A 19,496-nucleotide genomic window follows, 5' to 3' on the forward strand; every position below is an offset into this window, starting at 1 on the left:
GACAAGTAGCCCTACTTATTTTAATAGTTGTTGTATTGACCCTTTGTCACTATGTCGAAATTTGGGACAGTAAAAATATCGCATAGGATTTTGGATCAAATCCTAAGCCAGTAAAAGTACGAGAAGCTTTAGAGTCACAACAACTTTTACAAATGTTGTTGTAAAACAACATCCTTCTATTATAGTTGGAAGGAGGGCCCTCCTCCCTCCAACTTCAACATATTTGTGTTTATCAGGAAGATGTCAGATAACCTAAAAAAAATTTCATCTCTTTTTATCTATGCTTGTCAGAGCGGTAATGGTAATCTAATAATTAGTGATATTTGTGATCAAAAGTAAGTGCATTTGGAATATTACTCTGGATTTTTTTTTCTTGCGGATAGATAGTGCTTTTTCTCAACTTATATCGTCAGATCAAAAAACGAATTTATACATACCTGTTTGCAACCCCCCACCCCCCCCCCCTTTTTCACTAAACGTAATTTTACCACTAATCTAGGTTTAGCTTACCACATCATTTCCATCCTTAGACCTGGTAGGAGCGATATACCCAGCCTCGTTTTCCCAAGGCCCATGATAATCGTAAGCCATGACTGATATAAGGTCAAGACTGTCACTTAAAGCTTGAGCATCATAAGCTTCATCTATGATATTTTTGTCAGCTGATATGGATCCTGACAGATGAAGATTTGATCCACGGAACACTTTCTTCAATTCCTAAAAAATAATATATTGCATTAATATTTAACCGAACTGAAATATTTTTTTTATTTATTTTTAAGCGGTTACATTTAACTTTGCTTGTTTAGGAAATCAAATGCTGAAAGAAGATAAAATCTTGAAATAAAAATCAATTTACTGCTTACAGCTAATCGTTTTCAGGTTATTGGCCTTAGCCTTTGTATTACAGGTTATGCCGAGGCTATTGGTTGAAGGAAAGGTAGGCATGTTCTCGGCAAGAAGTTTTCCTGCAGTGCATCGTTAGTAAAAAGTATGACAGAATGAAGTTTGGAAGGATTGACTTTTCTGTTATGACAGATTAACCATGGACTAAAAATATATTTTTGAAATTTTGAAATTTTTAGTCGGAGCTGCCTTCCGATAATTTTGAATCTTAAAGAGGGCGCTAGAACTTCTGATTTTCAATCCAATGAGCCCCCTTCGAAGTTTATACGACCACCCTTTCTATAAAAAAAACCTTATATTCCCCCAGGGTATAACTTTTTGATTAGATGTGTCTTGGATAATGATGGACGTTGGAAGGGTTGTGATTGACCAAGGCCGTACCCAGGATTTTTTTTTTTGAGGGGGTTTTACTGAATTTTTTTTTTTGGGGGGGGGAGATTTTACACAAAAAAAAACTCAAAACACGCATACAAAATTTATTTGTATCCATTTTTCTTAATTTTTTACGAGTCAAAAACATTTCGGGGGGGGGGGGGTCAAAATGGGTTACCCCCCCCCCCTCCTGGATACGGATCTGTGGTTGACCTCCAATTACTTCCGACTATTAAAAAGGGCACTATTCAATTTCCAATTTCCAATCGGATGAGCCCTTTTGGAAGTTTTTGTCTTAAAATTCATTATTATAAAAAAAAGTGCTATCCCGCTTCTGCCAACATTGAAGTTTCTATAAACTAAAAGGAAAGCCTGAGGAGGTCATAACGTACTTTATAACTATTGTATATTCGGAATTAAAGTTGTATTTTTAATTTTTGGCTCATTTGGAGATAGAAGCGATTCTATTTATTGTATTTTTTTTTTTTTGTCTTGCTTTTATAACTTTGGAAGTTCGTAGCTTTAATTGCTTTTAGGGGTTATGATATGCCAAACTGAAAATTATAAGGAAAGTTTTCAGGTCTGAAGCTTTGAATCGCTTTTTGTTGTTTCTTAATTTGAACAGCCTATTTTATATTTAACTTAAATTTTCTCTTGTCTAATCTTATTTCTTTTATGAATCATTTCTCAATTATTTCATATGACGCTTCAGTTCTAATGGTTCTATTATATGCTCTTCTGTCTACCACTTTTTATATCATTAATATTTTTCAAAATTATGGGTAGCAAGGCCAGGCAGAGATAGAGAGAGAGAGAGAAAAAAAAAGAACCAAAGAGAGATGGAGTGGTAGAAAGAGACAGAAAGAGGAATTTGATAATAAAAGAAATATTATTCAAATTTCGCCTTCCAGAAAGGACAATGAAGCCTGAAAAGGGAAACGGGGGTAACGAATGGAAAAAAAGAGGTAGGGAACAGTACTTTGAATGTAACACGAACTGAAGTGGCTTACTCGCTAAATTCACTTTTGAGATAAAAGAAACTTCTTTGCCCGTGGTTTGAAAGCAGGAAGACTGGGAGCATTTTTCACAAACTCAGGCAGTAAGTTTTAAACCCATACAGTATTTAACTCGTGTTAAACTCATCTCATGGCCTTATTGGCGAACTACAAAAGATGCCGGAGTGCTCCTACACTCGTGAATTATATTATCCTCATTTCTTGTATCGTGGTTATGACACTTTCTAGTACAAATAAAAATATTTTCAAAAGCAGAGTTTATCAGCTGATTCAAATATTTATTTGAGAAGTTTATAGCCTGGTAATCGTGAATAAACGGCACATCCATTAAGAACATGAAGAAACGTATCTTACGATTGTATGCGCTAAAACAAGTTTACAATGGATTTTTTCGGAGACAAAGGGCGAACCGAATGGATTGGCCTCCGCTCCCCCCTAAACAAAAAATTTTAATTTTAATTTTTTTTTTTAATTTGAATTTTTTTTTTTTTTTTAATCTTGGATATGGTCGTTTAATAAAACATTAATGACACTATTTCAGAGCCTAAAGTTTAGTTAATCATATTTTAAAACTAAGGAAATTAGCATTAAGGAGACTTTGGAGTTGTAATATATGACGAATAGAAATGCAGATTGACAACTTCTTAAAATTTTTCCAAGATTAAGAACTTACCCTTAGAAGTTTTCCATGATTTTCACGGTCACTTTGGGGTCCTTTGCTGCAATCTAGATGCCAACATGTTGGATATTGCCAATCAATGTGTAATCCATCGAAACCGTAGGCTTTCAAAAAAGCAGCTGCGTGAGTCGTAAATTGTGCTCTTTTCGCTTTGTCGCTAACCATTCGAGAGTATTTGTCACCAGATGAATCAGCCCATCCACCGAGACCAAGTAGCACTTTGAGATCGGGGTTTTTGTCTTTTAGGGATATGGCTCGCTCGTACATTTCTGAAAAAAAGGTAAATGCGTTTAAAACGATAAACACGCAAGGCCGCGTACCTAGAAGGGGGATAGGGAGTTTGAACCCATTCCCCCTGAAATGCTGGTCCGACTCGTAAAACCGTAAGAAGATGAATATAAACACATTTTTTATGCGTTTCTTAGAGTTTTTTTTGTTCCCCTCTCCCCCTGAAAAAATTCTTTTTAGACCCCTCCTGTAAAACAACCCTGGATATAGCCCTTTAAACACGACTAATGGAATTATACGAGTTCACACTCGTTTAATTGTGCACTCTTATTCCCCAACGCCACACTTTCGTTTTACGTTGTGGCGCTTAAAAATGGCAGTTTTTTTTTATTGAGACACGGTTTGTCTCACTGTAGTCTACTTTGCGTTAGTGCAGCGTCTATTTTCTTTTTTTTTGAAAAAGTGCTATTAATAAAATTAGAAAAAACATCAAAATGAAGCTATGAAATCCATTTTAAACACATCTAAAATGCTTCTTGCATTTCTAGGAGTATTTTAGTAGTTTTTGAACTTCAAGAGAGAGAGAGAGAGGTAAAAAATATTCCTAGTGGTATCCAGGCTCTGACGATGGCTGACATTGATAAAGATAAACAATTTATACAATTTAAACAATTTATTGTTTAAATTGACAATTTATAAAATTTATTATTTAAATCGACAATTTATAAAATTAACAATTTATTGTTAACAATTTATTTACAAATAGACAAAATTATTTATTTTGTTTCTACTTTATGTGCTTAAAATAGTTTTCTAGAGCAGTTTGGTGTGTCGAATTCAAAAATATAATTTCTAATTCCCACGCCACCAGATCTTTATGCTGTAATATTTGTTTTTCGTCTGAAACATCCAAAAGTTTAACCAAGAAATTAATAAAAAATATAAATCGTGGCGCATAAACTAAGGGCATTGAAGAAAATCAAAATATAATTCGTAATACAAGGTTTCACTAAACAACCTTCCAATACAACTAAGAAAATATTTTCATCCAAAAGAGCATAATTAAAGTGAAAATTTCCTGCAGTAGGGAAAAATTCTGATTGCATATTTGAATTCAGCATAAAAAGTTATACAGGAAGTAAATAAGACTTTTAAAAAGGCAAAACTCTGTTGCCCAGCGTAATCGATGCTGCAGATATTTAAAATTGTATCGATATTCTTATCACTGCTGGCTCCAGGATTTTTTTTGGAGGGGGATACAAGAGGATATTTTAGGGGGTACAAAAAATGACTTAAAAAGCGCATCAAAAATATTTTTATATCCCTTTCTGTTACTTTTTTACGAGTAAGACGAACATTTCGAGGGTAAGAGTGGTTCAACACCCCTAATCTCCTCCTGTATAAATAAAAAAAACAAGTTTTTTAAACTGAAAGTAAGGAGCGACATTAAAACTTAAAACGAACAGAAATTATTCTGTTTATGAAAGAGACTGTCCCCTCCTCAACGCCTCGCTCTTTACGCTAAAGTTTTTTATTATTTTAAAAAATAAAGTTGTGAGACAGAGTCAAACTTTAGCGTAAAGAGCGAGGCGTTGAGGAGGGGACAGTCTCTTTCATAAACAGAATAATTTCTGTTCGTTTTAAGTTTTAATGTCGCTCCTTACTTTCAGTTTAAAAAACTTGTTTTTTTTATTTAATTTTTGAACGTTTTCGAATAAATGCAGGTTTTGATCTTGGCTCACCGTACATGAATAATTAAAACAAAATTTTCATATTGATTTACCTTTATTTGGTTAGATGGCTTTCTCGAAACTTGTTTAATTTTATTTACGAACGTTTTTATTAGTAATAAATATACGTAACTTACGAATTAACTTATGTAACGAACTTCTATATTCATATATTTTTAATACATTTATTAGGGGGTTCGCCCCCTAGTCAATACCTTGCTCTTTAAGTGAAAGTTCAAATTTTGTTCCAATTCTTTGAAAATGACCGCTTAATCACAAAAGCCGTTAATTAGAATAAATAGCTCTTATAAAAGTACTAAAAAATCTTTGGTTTAAAGAGCAAGGCATCGACTACGGGGTGAACCCAGTTATATATATAATATTTTCTGTTCGTTTAAAGTTTCGACGTTGCTGCTGTTGCAGTTGAAATACTTGTTTTTTTATATTAAATTTATGATCTTTTTTTAAATAATGCTGGGAAGTCTGGCGTCCCCTTCCTAGCAATGTCCCTTCCCCCATGAAAACTTCCTTCATGGGAAGATCCTCTCTTATCACCCCTGTCCCCCCCCCCTACTACCAGGAAAAATCTCCCCTGAAAATGTCTGTATGCTACCAAATAACCAATACTATATGTTAACATTGGGTAAAGGTCATAACTTTCAGCCCTCCCCCGGGAACTAAGGGGGATTAAGTCATCCTAAAAGACATACTTATTACATTTTCGAACATGCTGAACAAAATGGCTATGTCAAAATTGTGATCAGGTGACTTTGGGAAAAAACTGAGCGTGGGAGGGGGCCTAGTTGCCCTCAATTTTTTTTGGTCACTTAAAAAGGGAACTATAACTTTCAATTGCCATTCCAATAAGCCCTTCCACGATATTCTAGGACAACTGGGTCGATACGATCACCCCTGGGAAAAAAAAAAAAAACAAACAAACAAATAAACACGCATTAGGGAAATTTCTTCTGGCAAAAAATGCAAATTTCAACATTTTTTCTAATAGAAACTTGAAACCTCTACAGTACAGTTTTGTGATACCTGGAATATGATGGTGGGATTTTTATTAAGTTTGTATAACTTTTAGGGGGTCTTTCCCCCTTTTTTCGAAAATCAGCCAAATTTTCTCAGGTGCGTAACTTTTGATGGGTAGGACTAAACTTGATGAAACTTATATATTTGAAATCAGCATCGAAATGTGATTCTTTTGATGTATATATTTGTATCAAAATGCCGTTTTCTAGAGTTCCGGTTACCATTGAGCCGGGTCGCTCCTTACTTACAGTTCGTTACCACGAACTGTTTGATATGGCCTCAGGGGGATAAGTAATTTGGAAAAGCGGGGATAGTATGTTGCTTACAGAAAATAGAAGGAAACTGGGTTTATATTCACATATTCTAAGCTCTAATGGGCTTGAACACTCATATAGTGTTACAATTAATCATTCCACTGCTACTGAGAGCCATGAGGCCAGATCGTGATTTGAAATTTAACTTGAACCGTTATAAATATAAAATGCAAAACACGAAGAATAATTTTGCCATGATTGCAGTGACAGATCAAGCTTTTAACACCTTTACTGCTACTTATAATCCGATTACTGTCTAAAGCCAGCTTTACTCTCAAAAAGGCATATGTCAACGTTTGTGCGAACGCAAACATTTGTGTTGGGGGACGTAACACTTCAGGTAAAAAAAAATACCAAAATAGATGGATTATAAAAAAAATATAATAACTTATAGACTCAAAAATGTCAGAACTGATAGACTAGACTTCGAGTTAAGAAGAGCATATTTTTCAAGTCCTAACTCCCCCTCCATAAGTACGTATCTAAAGGGACAATGCCAGAGAAGGCTGGTAGTCTGCTGAGATTTGGTAGCATCTTTTGGAAACGGAAAATGGATCGTCCATAGACAGGACCATATCCAGGATTTTTTTTTTTGGGGGGGGGGGGGTTGGTACAAAAGGATTTTTTCAGGGGGAAGGTACAAAAATTAGTTTATATTAATTTTGTTACGTTTTTAAGGGGGGGGGTCAAAACGCCCTGGATACGACCTTGTCCATAGAGATGCACTAATCGTTGCCCTTTTGCGAATCAGTTTATGATGGGCTATGCAGCGTTCTCATCAGGTGCAAAGAGCCTTCATCTATAAGAGCGACTATTTATGTAAATAAGGATGAGCATGTTCTAATCATCTACTAAAAATACACAGTTAGTACGTGCGTTGCGAGTTTTGGCAATTTCATATTTAAAATAACAAATTAGTAAATTAAAAAATACTTTTTGTTCGTTTCCTTTTTTGTTTTATCGATATTATTTTTAAATATAAGACATATTTCGCTGGACCTCTTACACCTTGCTGCAATACGTGGAATCCTTAAAATCTTATGTTGCTTTATTTAATTTTAACCCTTTCTTTGCTATCTTGTTCTCAATGTTCTCTATCTCACTCTCTTTAATGCTGAATCTTTCGCTCTTCCTCTCTCTCATTGTCTGCGCATTACTAATTTGACGCAATTACTGCAACGAGTTTTGTAAAGCTTACCGCATTTGGTATTAATAAATAAAGAAAAGAACAAATAAAAAATATAATTCATGCAAAGAAAAACATTTGTTACCTTGTAGTTTAATCAATTTTTAGAAACTCCGTCCTTTATTCATTTTGTCAAATTAATGCTGTAATCATAGTTGTAAAAACATTTCTTTTTGTTTGGGGGGGGGACATTGTAACGTTTGATAGACATGGCACTTCCTCGAAGGAATACCCATTTTCAAATTTCCGTTGAAATTAAAATATTTTCGTAGATCCTCTGCCTTCTGCCTGGCCTTCTGCCAAGGCCAGGTTAAGGGGTTTGACCTCCCCCCCTGAAATATGTATCCTACTCGTAAAACGTATCAAAAATGAATATAAATAAATCTTTGATGCGTTTTCAATTTTTTAACCCCCCTCCCTCCCCTTCGACAGAAAAAAAATACTGGAAACGTTCTTGTCTCCTGGAATCTGTTAGTCATTTATGTAATTGAATTCAATCATTTGCATGAGATGTAATTTCCTAAAAAAAACATAAAAATCTCTAGGGAGGAGCTCCTGATATCCCTACACCCCCCCCCTATGTTCAGGTACTAAAATGGCCTCAAAATTAAATTAGACTATGGCTTGAAAATTAATTGGATTTCGAGCAAAAGCTTAACCCCTTCTTCGGGCACATGTTCTGTGATATAATCTAAATAAAATTGTAAATTTCTAAATTGTAACTGTTAATAATCTCCTTGCACAAGCTGTTAAAATTATTGTCTGATGAATTATTAAGAACTCGATTTTTTCTAGTGTCATCATAGATGCCAACTTTACAGGAAAAGATGGGGGAGGAAGAGCCGCCCCTGTAATTTTACATTTGAGGTTGCTCCACAGAATCCTTAAATATTTACTTTCAGTATATTGTGATGCAATTAAATTTAAACTGACAACTGAATCCAAAGTAGCCATGAGCGTGATAATTGTAGCTTTATGTCTGATCTAAATAAGTCATTTATGAGAATACTAGTTCTTTCGTTAGATATTTTGAAATTCTTATCACATATGGCGGTATCCATCATTTTTCAAAGTGCCGAACTTACTAAAAAAAAGAAGAAAAACAACAAAAAAGAAGCGACCTAAACCTAAAAAAAAGGAGTTTAATAACCACCCATGCAGAGCATCACGTCTAGGCTCTGCTTCCAATATGATGTAAATAAGCTATTTAATTAGCAATGTAAAACCAAAGATTGGGAAATTTGTTACTCATTAATGATGCTATAATGAAGCAGCTTTTGGCACAACATAAATTTAAAATAACAATCATATCGTTACCTTTTTAGCTGTCAACAAGGCAAAAGCAGTAGGCTACGTGTTAGGTGGCATTAGAACTCACTCCAGCCTTCTATACTCTCTTTTGTCTTCTATACTCTCTTTTTATCCCCGCTGTTGTATATAATATTTTAAGTTATTCCCCCCGCCTAAAGATTCGATTTGGATGAAACTTTGGCTTTGGAACAACTCGTCATGAAAACAATTTATAGCAGCCGTTTAATCCCAAGGCGTCAATGGGGGGGGGGGGGGGTTCTTTGCCCCCTGGATTTAGAGACTACCTTTTATTTGGTGTTTTCATTATAAATAATATTCATTATCTCTGGTAATTTTCTTTATCTTTGGTATTTTCATTATAAATACCTTTTTTTGGTATTATCATTGATAAAAATCAACAAAAAAAACATCCCCTTTAGATTTTGAAAATTACATTTTGACTCCCCCTTTCGTTTTCATCAATTACCCCCCCCCCCCTCTCCTGCTATGTCACCTCAAAGCTTGAACAAAGTATATCGACAGCCCATTTTTTTTTAATGTATTTGTCAATTTGATCAATAATGGGCACCCTTGTCATATTGCCCTCTCCCCCAGATTTTGCTCTAGGTCTGCGTTTGGACCCGCTGCCAGAATTCCAGCTTCCTTCAATAGAGAAGGCAGTAAAGGGCCACTTTTCTTACCCTAAAAGTTTCCTCGATCATCAAACGAGAATATTGGAGAGACTTCGTTAAACCAATTAAAATACTTGGATGCAAACTAAACAGCGCCAGAACCCAGGAAAACATCCATCCACCATTACCCTTACGTTGATCTATTATCTATATTTTGAGATTCAGATAAGAAAAAATAGAGTATTGTCTTTTAAGTATGATGAGTTTTATATTTAGCTATAGGCTACTTACTGTTGTCAATATCCGTCCATTTATCCCCAGCACGAACAACTAGAGAATCTGGATCAAGTGCTGCATAGGCGTAAACAATATGCGTACAAAGGAATGGGTCCACATTTTCAGGGACGAAACTTCCATCTCCAGATCGGGTCCAGGACCAGCTTGTAATGTAGCAGAGAAGTTTTTTACCAACCGTGTCAGCTAAAAGAGAAATTTTAGTGAGTTTTAAATGTTCTTACTGAGTTCTTAGTGAGACACGCCACTTAAAGTCTAAGTTAATCAAGTCCAAAACACTGCGGTGAAAAGTAAACAAGAACACTTTGCCAGTTTTAATTTTGGTGCATGAACCATCCAGTTGAAAAAAAAGATTTTGTCCTTATTGCGCCTACAATTCCTATATGATATTTCCAATCTTCTGAGAAAATTGACTGACCATCGTTTGCTAAGCTGTTCTCATAGAGAGGATCAGCAGAGTGATGTACATTAGGTATATCAACGTGTGGACGGCATCCCTAGTGATTTGTCGCTATTTTTAGTGATTTATCCTTGGCTAGTGATTTTTAGGGAATTTTTAGGGAGTTATTATTTGGCTTCTATTAGTGATTTGTCCTAGAATCGCAAGAATATATTAGAAATTCAATGGAAAAGCAGAAAAAATGCTTGATTCAGAATAAAATTGCTGATGGCATTCTAATTTTCAACAGACAGCCTTAGGGTAATTATTGATTAAATAAAACCAGTTGACGAACCTGACCAGAAAATAGTAAAATTTACTGCCTCCGCCCCCAAACATTTGACCAGTGACGCCCTGCATGAAGCTAACGCATAACCAACATATTTCCTGCTGCAGCGATGATTTTCATGCCTTCCTTTGTCCCCCAGTCGGGTGAAAATGCTCCCTGCCCATAACGGCATCGCTATAATCAACAAGCATGTGCTCTTTTTTTATCTATGCAGAATACCTCCTATTTCTTAAGGAAAATTGCCTTAAACTCATTCTAAAGACATAGATGATCGAAAACTAAAGCTTTTCTAATGCTTTCAAGAAAAAACACACATATTTTAAATTTAGTGTTTTTTTGGCTCATTTAGGCATTTTTTCCCTCAAGATTCTAGTGATTTTATTTTTGATCTGGCTGTAACCCTAGATCTTTCCATTGAGAGCAGCTTAGTAAAAAATTTGGTAGTTAACACAAAAGTTTGAAATCGTCAAGTATGACTTTCAGATGCGACAGCGATGATTTGGTGGTTTGCAAAAGTCCGTGAGTATGGAATACTTCTCGGATGCATTTATGAACTGATTGGTCGAATTAGCTTCTAGAAATATTATTTGGAGTTTCATGGCTAAATATTCTTCATTACTTTTTGTGTTTTGGTTCTACTTTCAGGTAATGCCATTGTGACCAAATAAGAACAAATTTTAAAAGTAATTAAGCTTATTAAATGATTACACAGCAAAAAATGACACCATAAACACCTCGAAAATCCCTAATCATCCTTAGTACAATACCGCTGACAGCACCGAAGATTAAAAACAAAAACATTAATGCATAATTTTATTAATAGTCACTTTGGAGAAATTTATCATACTTAACGAATAGGGATTCATAGACAATTATGTCGGCTGACATACTTTGACTTTAAGACTGATGAATTATTTTTTGAAGAGAAGTTATATTAAGTGAAATAAAGAATCATTATTTATTGAAATTTTGAATGACTAATGAAGACAAAAAGTAGAGATGATTAGACTAGTTTAACGGCAGATTTACATAAAATAGTTAATTACTTGGGGATTGTTAAAGCTAGGAATCAATAACTTACAGGGAACTTGCAAAGGATTTTAAAGTAGGCCAATCCTGGGCTGCCATCCCTTGGTCTTCAGTCTTGACCTTGGAAAAAGTATATATGGTAGTCTTTGTGCTGGAAAAATGTTAATTATACTACTACTAATATTATTATTCAATATCTTGGGATTTTTTTCAAACTTTGAGACTTTTCGCTAGCCTGGGTACAGATGATGTTTTTGTTTTACCATTACAACTTCAACTTGAAAAAATTCCCACAGGGACTCATAAATGCAAACAAAAATTAGGTATTGTTACGTTTTTACGAGATGGACATAATTTTTTTTTTTGGGGGGGGGGGTCGAATTATACAATCCCCTCCACCCTGGATACGACCTTGATATGGCCAAACTTTTTAACGCTCACTTTGAATATATAGATCTACCGGCTGCAGTAATCCAAAAGGCGTTATGTGATATTTTCTGCTCTTAGTTTTCTCTTGTCCTATTTAGCTTCTTAGATATTTAGAAGTTATTTTTACTAGGTTTTGTTTTAAAACCAGAACTCAACTTTACTCTTCTTTTCTCACTTAAAAAATAATTATCAATTGGATATTTTTAATATCAACTCACTTTTGTCGGATATTGGATGCAGGACCGTCTCCAGAATTTTTTTCAGGGGGTGGGGGGGGGGCAAAAAAACTTTAAAAAAGCATCAAAAATGTGTTTTACGAGTGGGACAAACATTTGGGAGGGGGTAAAAAACCCTAACCCTCCCTTGAATACATCCTTGATTGGATGCCTAAAAAATTGTCATTTGACAAGCAACAGCTTCTTAATAACAGCCTAAAAATTCGAAACAAAGAGAAAAAGTTGCTTCCTTAAGTATATGTCAGGAAGGGGAACCAAATTGACTCGTCCCTTAAAAGTCTGATTGAATTTCCTGTGTTCCTATGTAAAATTTTAAGCCAGTAAAAAGAGCAAAGAGTCAAATTCCACCTGATTGGTTTCTGTGTGAAATTTTAAGCCAGTAAAAAGAGCGAAAAGTTAAATTCCATCTGATTGGTTTCTGTGTGAAATTTTAAGCCAGTAAAAAGAGCCAAAAGTCAAATTCCACCTAATTGGTTATTGCCATGTAAAATTTAAGCCAGTAAAAAGAACACAAAAGTCAAATTCCACCTAACTGGTTTTTCTGTGTGAAATTTTAAGCCAGTAAAAAGAACCAAAAGTCAAATCCCACCTAATTGGTTTTTGTAGTGTAAAATTTAAGCCAGTAAAAAGAACACAAAAGTCAAATTCCACCTGATTGGCTTTTCCTGTGTGAAATTTTAAGCCAGTAAAAAGAGCGAAAAGTTAAATTCCATCTGATTGGTTTTTCCTCTGCGACATTTTAAGCCAGTAAAAAGAGCCAAAAGTCAAATTTCACCTAATTGGTTTTTGCCGTGTAAAATTTAAGCCAGTAAAAAGAACACAAAAGTCAAATTCCACCTAACTGGTTTTCTGTGTGAAATTTTAAGCTAATAAAAAGAGCAAAAAGTCAAATGCCACCTGATTGGCTTTTCCTGTGTGAAATTTTAAGCCAGTAAAATAAAATTCCACCTGATTGATTCTTCCTGTGTGAAAATTGAAGACAGAAAAAAATACAAATCTTTTAGCCACAAAATTTTTCTTCAAGAAGCGTCTCTGTTTTTCTATTTCCCAAACTCATTTTTCAGCCCTGCAGTGAATTTATATTGTGCAACAAAACGTCTTTTGGATTACCACAGCTGACGCTGACAAAGTCTTAAGTGGTATATTTTTTTGTTGATAAATTCTATTCTAAGTAAGAGATGAGACGGGAACGCAAGACACAAAGACGGCACATTAAAGGGATTTAATATTTCAACTGTTATCCCCTTAAGCACACAAAATGTAATAATATATACGGGAAATCAAATAAACGTATTTAGATTCCCGTGGAAAGGGAGAGAGGATTTGAATAATTTAGGTGCTCGACAATCATAGTTGAGCTCTGCAGGAGTAATCCAAAAATAGAAAGATATTAAAAATACTCATCTAAAAACAATTCTCATATAGCCAAGAGTGTTAGAGCATTTAAAACGGTTTTTGGAGGGATTTCCTTTTAGCCCAGAAAATATCAATGATTTCAGATAGAAGAATAAAAGAAAAAACTTGAAGGCTAGCTTCAAATTTGAAGTTAGACCATAATAGGCTCAATTTTGAATTTGACGAATGGCTTAAAATAGAGCTTATCCTACAAATATGGGTAGTGGCGCAGCTACGAGGGACGGCCGTCTCCGGACGCAGCCACTTATGGGCGACAAACTGAGGATTTTTCGTAAATACAACGATCTCATTATGTTTTGGTAGTGATTTTTTTTTTGGGGGGGAGGGTAAAAATGAAATTATCCCCGGACGCTGAAATCCCTAGCTACGCCTCTGAATATGGAGTGTCTAAATTTTATAAGGCAGAGTTACTTTTTGCGTACATCTTTTCCTACCTACTCCTATGGCTCTCAGCTGTCTTGTAGTGGCATCAATTTACGAAACCTAAGAGGGGGTGAAATGTATTATTTCAGATTATAGGGGGGGGGGGGTTCGTTGTATTTCAGTTTGTTTCAATGAAATACCAAAACAGGAAGTTTTTAATGAAAATATCAAAATAAGGTATTTTTAAAGATATAGGGGAAATTTAGGGGCCAAACAACCCCTCCTCCAATTGACACCACAGCTCCCTTGTCGATTGATAACTTAGGTATATTTTGTTTCATTGAAAGAGCTAATAATTTACTGTTTTATAGAATATTTCTCGATATTTTACTGAATGAATAGCAGGGACGCAGCTAAGGGGGGAGGGGAGAATCCCCCCTAAGTTCCAAGGCATCGTCACGTAGTACCGACGCCTCGAAACCTAGAGCGTCTTAATTTAGCTTATGTGTCCGCATTTGTCGGCACACTGGACGATTTTGTTGGCATATTCTTTATATCCCCCCTCCAAAATCTAACTTCGCCACTTCTGAATGAACTGCTTCCATATTCATATTTATTAACGGGAAAATACAGTACTTATTATTGTTACTTATTGTTTCTATTTTAATTTGGGTAATATAGTGTAAATTAAATAGACGGGCAATTAATGTTCGAGAACAGAGCTAAAATAAGTTAGATGTTTTTACCTTCACGTGTGCAAGAGGCATCAACTCAAGAAAATATTGGGCAGGGAGCGGTAAGAATATTTTTCAGTTCTTTTCTTTTGGTGAAAACGCAAAAAAATCTAAACCTAGGGAGGAGACATTTTGATTTTTCTCTTTTTTCAACACAAATGCCGAGAAAAGTTACTTTCAGAATGTAAGGGTGGGGGTGGGCGAAAGATCTCCCTCGTACCCCTCAGTTGGCGCCTCTGACGCATGCTTAACAAGAGACATTAGATAAACTAAAAGTTTAGTGAAGTAAATTATTATTTACATCTCAGAGCCAAGCCATTCACGAAATTGTCCTCTTCATTCGCAGATTTGACCAAAGTCTTGACACCTGGGTTACACTGCGCAAGTCCAGGAAAGTTGCATACTCCCAGCGCTGCGTCGAAGTGTAGATTGGCACCACAGCTCATTCTGTATTTCCGACCACCAGCGCACCAATAATAATTTGAACAGTCACTTGGATCGTTGAATAAACCGTCTTCTTCACATACAAATTGTTCTTGTGCAGCCTCTAAACATAAATAGTATAATTGAACAGGAGGGATATGTCAATGGTCACAATATGTTTCGTGTTTATTGGTGTATTAGCTTGTCTTAATTAGTGAATAACAATAACACAGATCCTTCATTTTTGGGTAATAAAATGGTTAAGGCGAGTAGCACCAATAACACTAAAATTAACATCATTTTAATTTTTTCACTCACCTTAGCATTGAAGTAATGCGCGTGGTTGTAGGTTCGGAATGGCTATTCGTGGGGAAGAATAGGAAGGTGAGGTCTCAATTATTAATCTTATATCTACTAAAATGGAGACTAAGAATGTGTTACAGGTGGAAATTGCAATTTAATTCGTAGTAACTTGAAATTTAATGCGAAGTAACTTCGAATTTGGAACGACGTATTAACTTAATGCCTAACTACACATTATAATTGATTATTAAAAGGTCAGTAATTTGAACAAGTAATTAGTAAAAAATAATAAATATGAGTGTTGATACGTTAATACTCATTAATTCTTAATACATTGGCCCAGGGGCGTAATTTGCTATGGAGAAGGGAGGGGGGCTTACAACTGCCCCTCCCAGACCTCGGTTTGCTCTCCCCCCAGACCACAGTTTGCCCCCCCCAGCTAAAATTTAGTTTCTTCAAAATCTTCCCAAAACTAAGATAAATCCGCAAAATTAAAACGTCTACAGAAGCAGATCAACTTCGCTCTCATCTGGAACAAAATTTAATTTTATTAGATGTTATTAACTTTTTGTCGGACTCAAAATACGCTCTAATAAAACTAAGGACTAATTATCTTCTAATCATCCTACACTCGAATTAATATGATTGAAATTTGCTCCCCAGTCTGTGTATGAGCTTCTTAAGATGTATAATCCCTATTACGCTTATTTAATTTATACACTTATTTACCCATTTACTATGAGTAATTTACTATTTTATATTTATTCTTAAATAATTTACTTATTACACTTATTTCTCAGCAATGTTATGACACTTATGATACTTAATACACTAGGTAAGACGAGGCTACATACAGCTCATACTCGAAAGGAGGTGGGCTGATACTTAAGTTTGATTATTTATAAAAAAAAAAAAAAAATGCACTTTCTAAAGATATATATCTTTGGTATAATGTTTATCCAGTATGTTTTCCAGGAGGATATGGAAAATGTTTTCCAAAAGGAGATATGTTTCCCAGGAGGAGAACCTTTATCATCACTTCTTTCACTGTTGTACAATTTTTTTTTAACAAAATTGTGAAAAATAAACAGACGTGACTGCATTTATCCGTTTTCAAATATTCTATGTAGGAAAGTTAAACATCATTACTGCCATCTACCAAAAAGATATAAATAGGCTAATATTGATAAATTTAGATTAAGCTAGATTATGCTTGGTTTGGTTAGATTAGCTAGATGGCTCTTCGGCGTTTGTTTTATAAACGATTTTCAAGACTTGGAGAATGGACAAAATATCGAAAAATGTTATTGAAAAACTGGAAAAAGAAGGAAAATAGTGAGGATAAAGGTTCTCCCCCTGGCAAACATGTTAACTAGGATTATTTTGCGTATTATGATGTAAGAATTGTTTTCTTAACATGTCTCCCTATGTATTGGACTGGACATACATTTATACCGTATCTTTTTAGACAAAAATATTTTTTTAAGATAAGAAACCTAATTCACGAAGCACGGATGAAATATACGCAGGTAGTTCTTTTGAGGGGACGAATTCAACGAAACATCGACGTTTGGGGATATATGGTCCCAAGGCCTCGCTCCATATTTAACCGCCAGAAAATAGGGAGTCTGAATATCAGAGATACAAAGAAGTAGCACAGCTAAAACTGGTTAAAGAATTTAACTATTATAAAGCTCAGTTCCATCCAAATCTTGCGCAAAGCTTCCATGAAATAAATCGTAACCACACAGAAAACAATGGATACCACAGTTTGATGATTACATTATGCATAAGTGGGAGGTATTTAACAAACTTCTTAAAAGTTGAGTAACAGCAGTGATTAGTCATAAACACTGCATGTTAGCATATAATCAATGAATACAAGGGTACTTAAATGCCGACATGGATCTTCTAATAATTTTTCTCCAATGACTTAATTCAAGCATTGCCCAACAAAGCTTTATCATACGATCGAAATATCTTCCCAATGATTGACAACTAAATTTTTTTTTAATTTGTCGCCATTAATTTATAGTTATGTGTGAAAAGGTAATAATGTAAATAAATATGTAATCACAGTGAGCCTTACTTAAATTTGAAAATTATAAATCTTGAGAGAATAAAACTTCCTTAGCTAAAATTGAAAAAAAATAATAATAAAAGGATTGAGTGCGAAGTAAACGGGAATATCTCCTTTTATGGGAACAGTACTCAAAATTTTAGATTTTTTGCATAAATCAGGAAGAAAAAATATATTTAAAAAAAAAAATACTTACTGGTCACACTTGTACACGCAACTTGTTCAGGCCAGTTGCAAACATTGATTGAAGGATCAAAATAAAGACCAGCAGGACAGACCATAGTGAATTTAACACCACCTGCACATTGGTAGAATACTGTACAGTCACTGGCATCTCTGGCATAACCGTCTCCATTTTCAGGACATTCACTTCCAGATGGGGTGACACTTGGAAGAACAGTAGGCTGGGTAGTTGGAATTGTTGTCTTTCTTGTAGTAGATGGCTCTGGCTCCTGTGTAATTTGAGGCTGTTGGGTTGTAGAAGATCTTGGTGGTAAAGTTGTTGTCTGTGGTGCTGAAGTCGTAGAAGATGGCCGTGTACCAGAAGTTGTAGCTGTTGTTTGTTTTGTGCTGCTCGTTATTTCGACTGTTCCTGGTACAAAGTCTGTTGACAAAACACATATTAAGTAAGATAAAATCGAATAAATTTAAACTAAAATAATAATTCACGGCTTGAAAGTAATCTTACAGATAATTCTTGAAAACTTGGATAGGATCATCCATCACAGCTCTTGTGAAATAGCAGCCCCTTATACCACTTACTTGTAATCCCGAAAAAGGTGGTTGTGTTTTATTCTTTACAGACCCCCCCATTGGCACGACCAATCTTTAAATCTTACTATTTTTCCATAATTCATGAATAAGATACCATTTTTGTATAATACACAATTTGATGAAAATCCTTTATCCCCAAACATATTCCGAGCAGGTGCTTAGTTAAAATAAAGAATATGACCCAATTTCAAAAATTCCAAAAGTCAATGCTGTTTGTTAGTTGATATTTTTTATTATATTGACTTTTAGTTTATTTTTCTTATGAATTATTTTTTTTCTTTGTAAGTTGAAACATATTTTTTCTTTTAAATTTAGCAAGACTGATAAAATAACATTATTATTCAGGAAAGAGTGCTGTTTGCGTGTTTTAGTATTGCTTTTACTTGAGATAAGAGGTAATATCGGCTCTATTAGAGCTAGTGATAGATTTTTGAAATAAGTATTTTCTTTGTTTTCTGTCATTCTCGTTGTTTTTTCATTTGGTGTTTTTTCTTCTATCGTTCTTTTCGCTCTTCGATCATCCATCTGAAACTCAGTTCTCCTATTATATCCCAATCAAACTAATAACCTCATTTGATTAAGGTTACGGTCATAAGACAACATTGGTTAGTTAGTAAATAAAAAACGAACCGTTAGGTACAAGACAGCATCAGGTTTTCTGCACATAACCCGACCATAAAAATATACCCAGCCTGTTCTACAACTTTTACCAATTCACATTCTACGACGCATTATTTGGGTGCCAGTTTGACGAAAGAAGCTATAATAGGAACGTTAAAATTTCGAAGAGATCTAATGGGTATCGGTAGCAAATTGCGGTCAAGGGTGCACTTACAGAGTTTTTTTGTTTTTTTTGTAAACACAGAAGTTTATGATGAATTTATGAAGGAATGTGTAACTAGTTTTTCCAACACAGTCTGATCGCAAGGGGAGGGGCGGAGGGGTAGGGATATTGCAATCAGACATTTAGCCTATGCAGGAGTTTTTCAGAAGGGGGGGGATAAAAAACAAATCAGATATGTTGATCTGATATGTTGATTTATCTGATATGTTTAATGAAAAGTGCTATAAAATTCGGGAACATTAAGGAATGCTTCTGCGCAAACCAATTTTCCAAAAGTTAAATTAATGGAAAGACGCATTGGCGTAACCAGGACGAGAGTTCAACGATTCTGAAACACGAGGCCTCATTCCAGCTTTATTCTAGGAGGTAAGAGCCAGGAATCAGACATAAGGAGGGCTAGGATAAAATACAAATTTCCTGCCAGTTTTTCAGAGAAAGCCCCCCCCCCCGAATTC

The 19,496-nt window shown here is 34.9% G+C and overlaps 1 protein-coding gene across 1 annotated transcript in view; it reads right to left on the minus strand.

Annotated features, from left to right (window-relative positions):
* Nucleotides 1-19,496, minus strand: part of Cht10 (Chitinase 10) — a 141,333-nt gene that overhangs the window by 67,164 nt on the left and 54,673 nt on the right. Inside the window, exons 8-12 of the mRNA XM_089091125.1 lie at nt 17,620-18,027; nt 14,919-15,164; nt 9,680-9,868; nt 2,968-3,242; nt 511-717 (exon numbers count right to left, since the gene is read on the minus strand). Of these exons, the coding sequence (XP_088947251.1) occupies nt 511-717; nt 2,968-3,242; nt 9,680-9,868; nt 14,919-15,164; nt 17,620-18,027 (1,325 nt within the window). The remainder of the gene's footprint in view (nt 1-510; nt 718-2,967; nt 3,243-9,679; nt 9,869-14,918; nt 15,165-17,619; nt 18,028-19,496) is intronic.

This window comes from Artemia sp. Qi Xiang Cuo, chromosome 6 (assembly GCF_049724085.1).
Source record: "Artemia sp. Qi Xiang Cuo chromosome 6, ASM4972408v1, whole genome shotgun sequence".
Taxonomy (NCBI): domain Eukaryota; kingdom Metazoa; phylum Arthropoda; class Branchiopoda; order Anostraca; family Artemiidae; genus Artemia; species Artemia sp. Qi Xiang Cuo.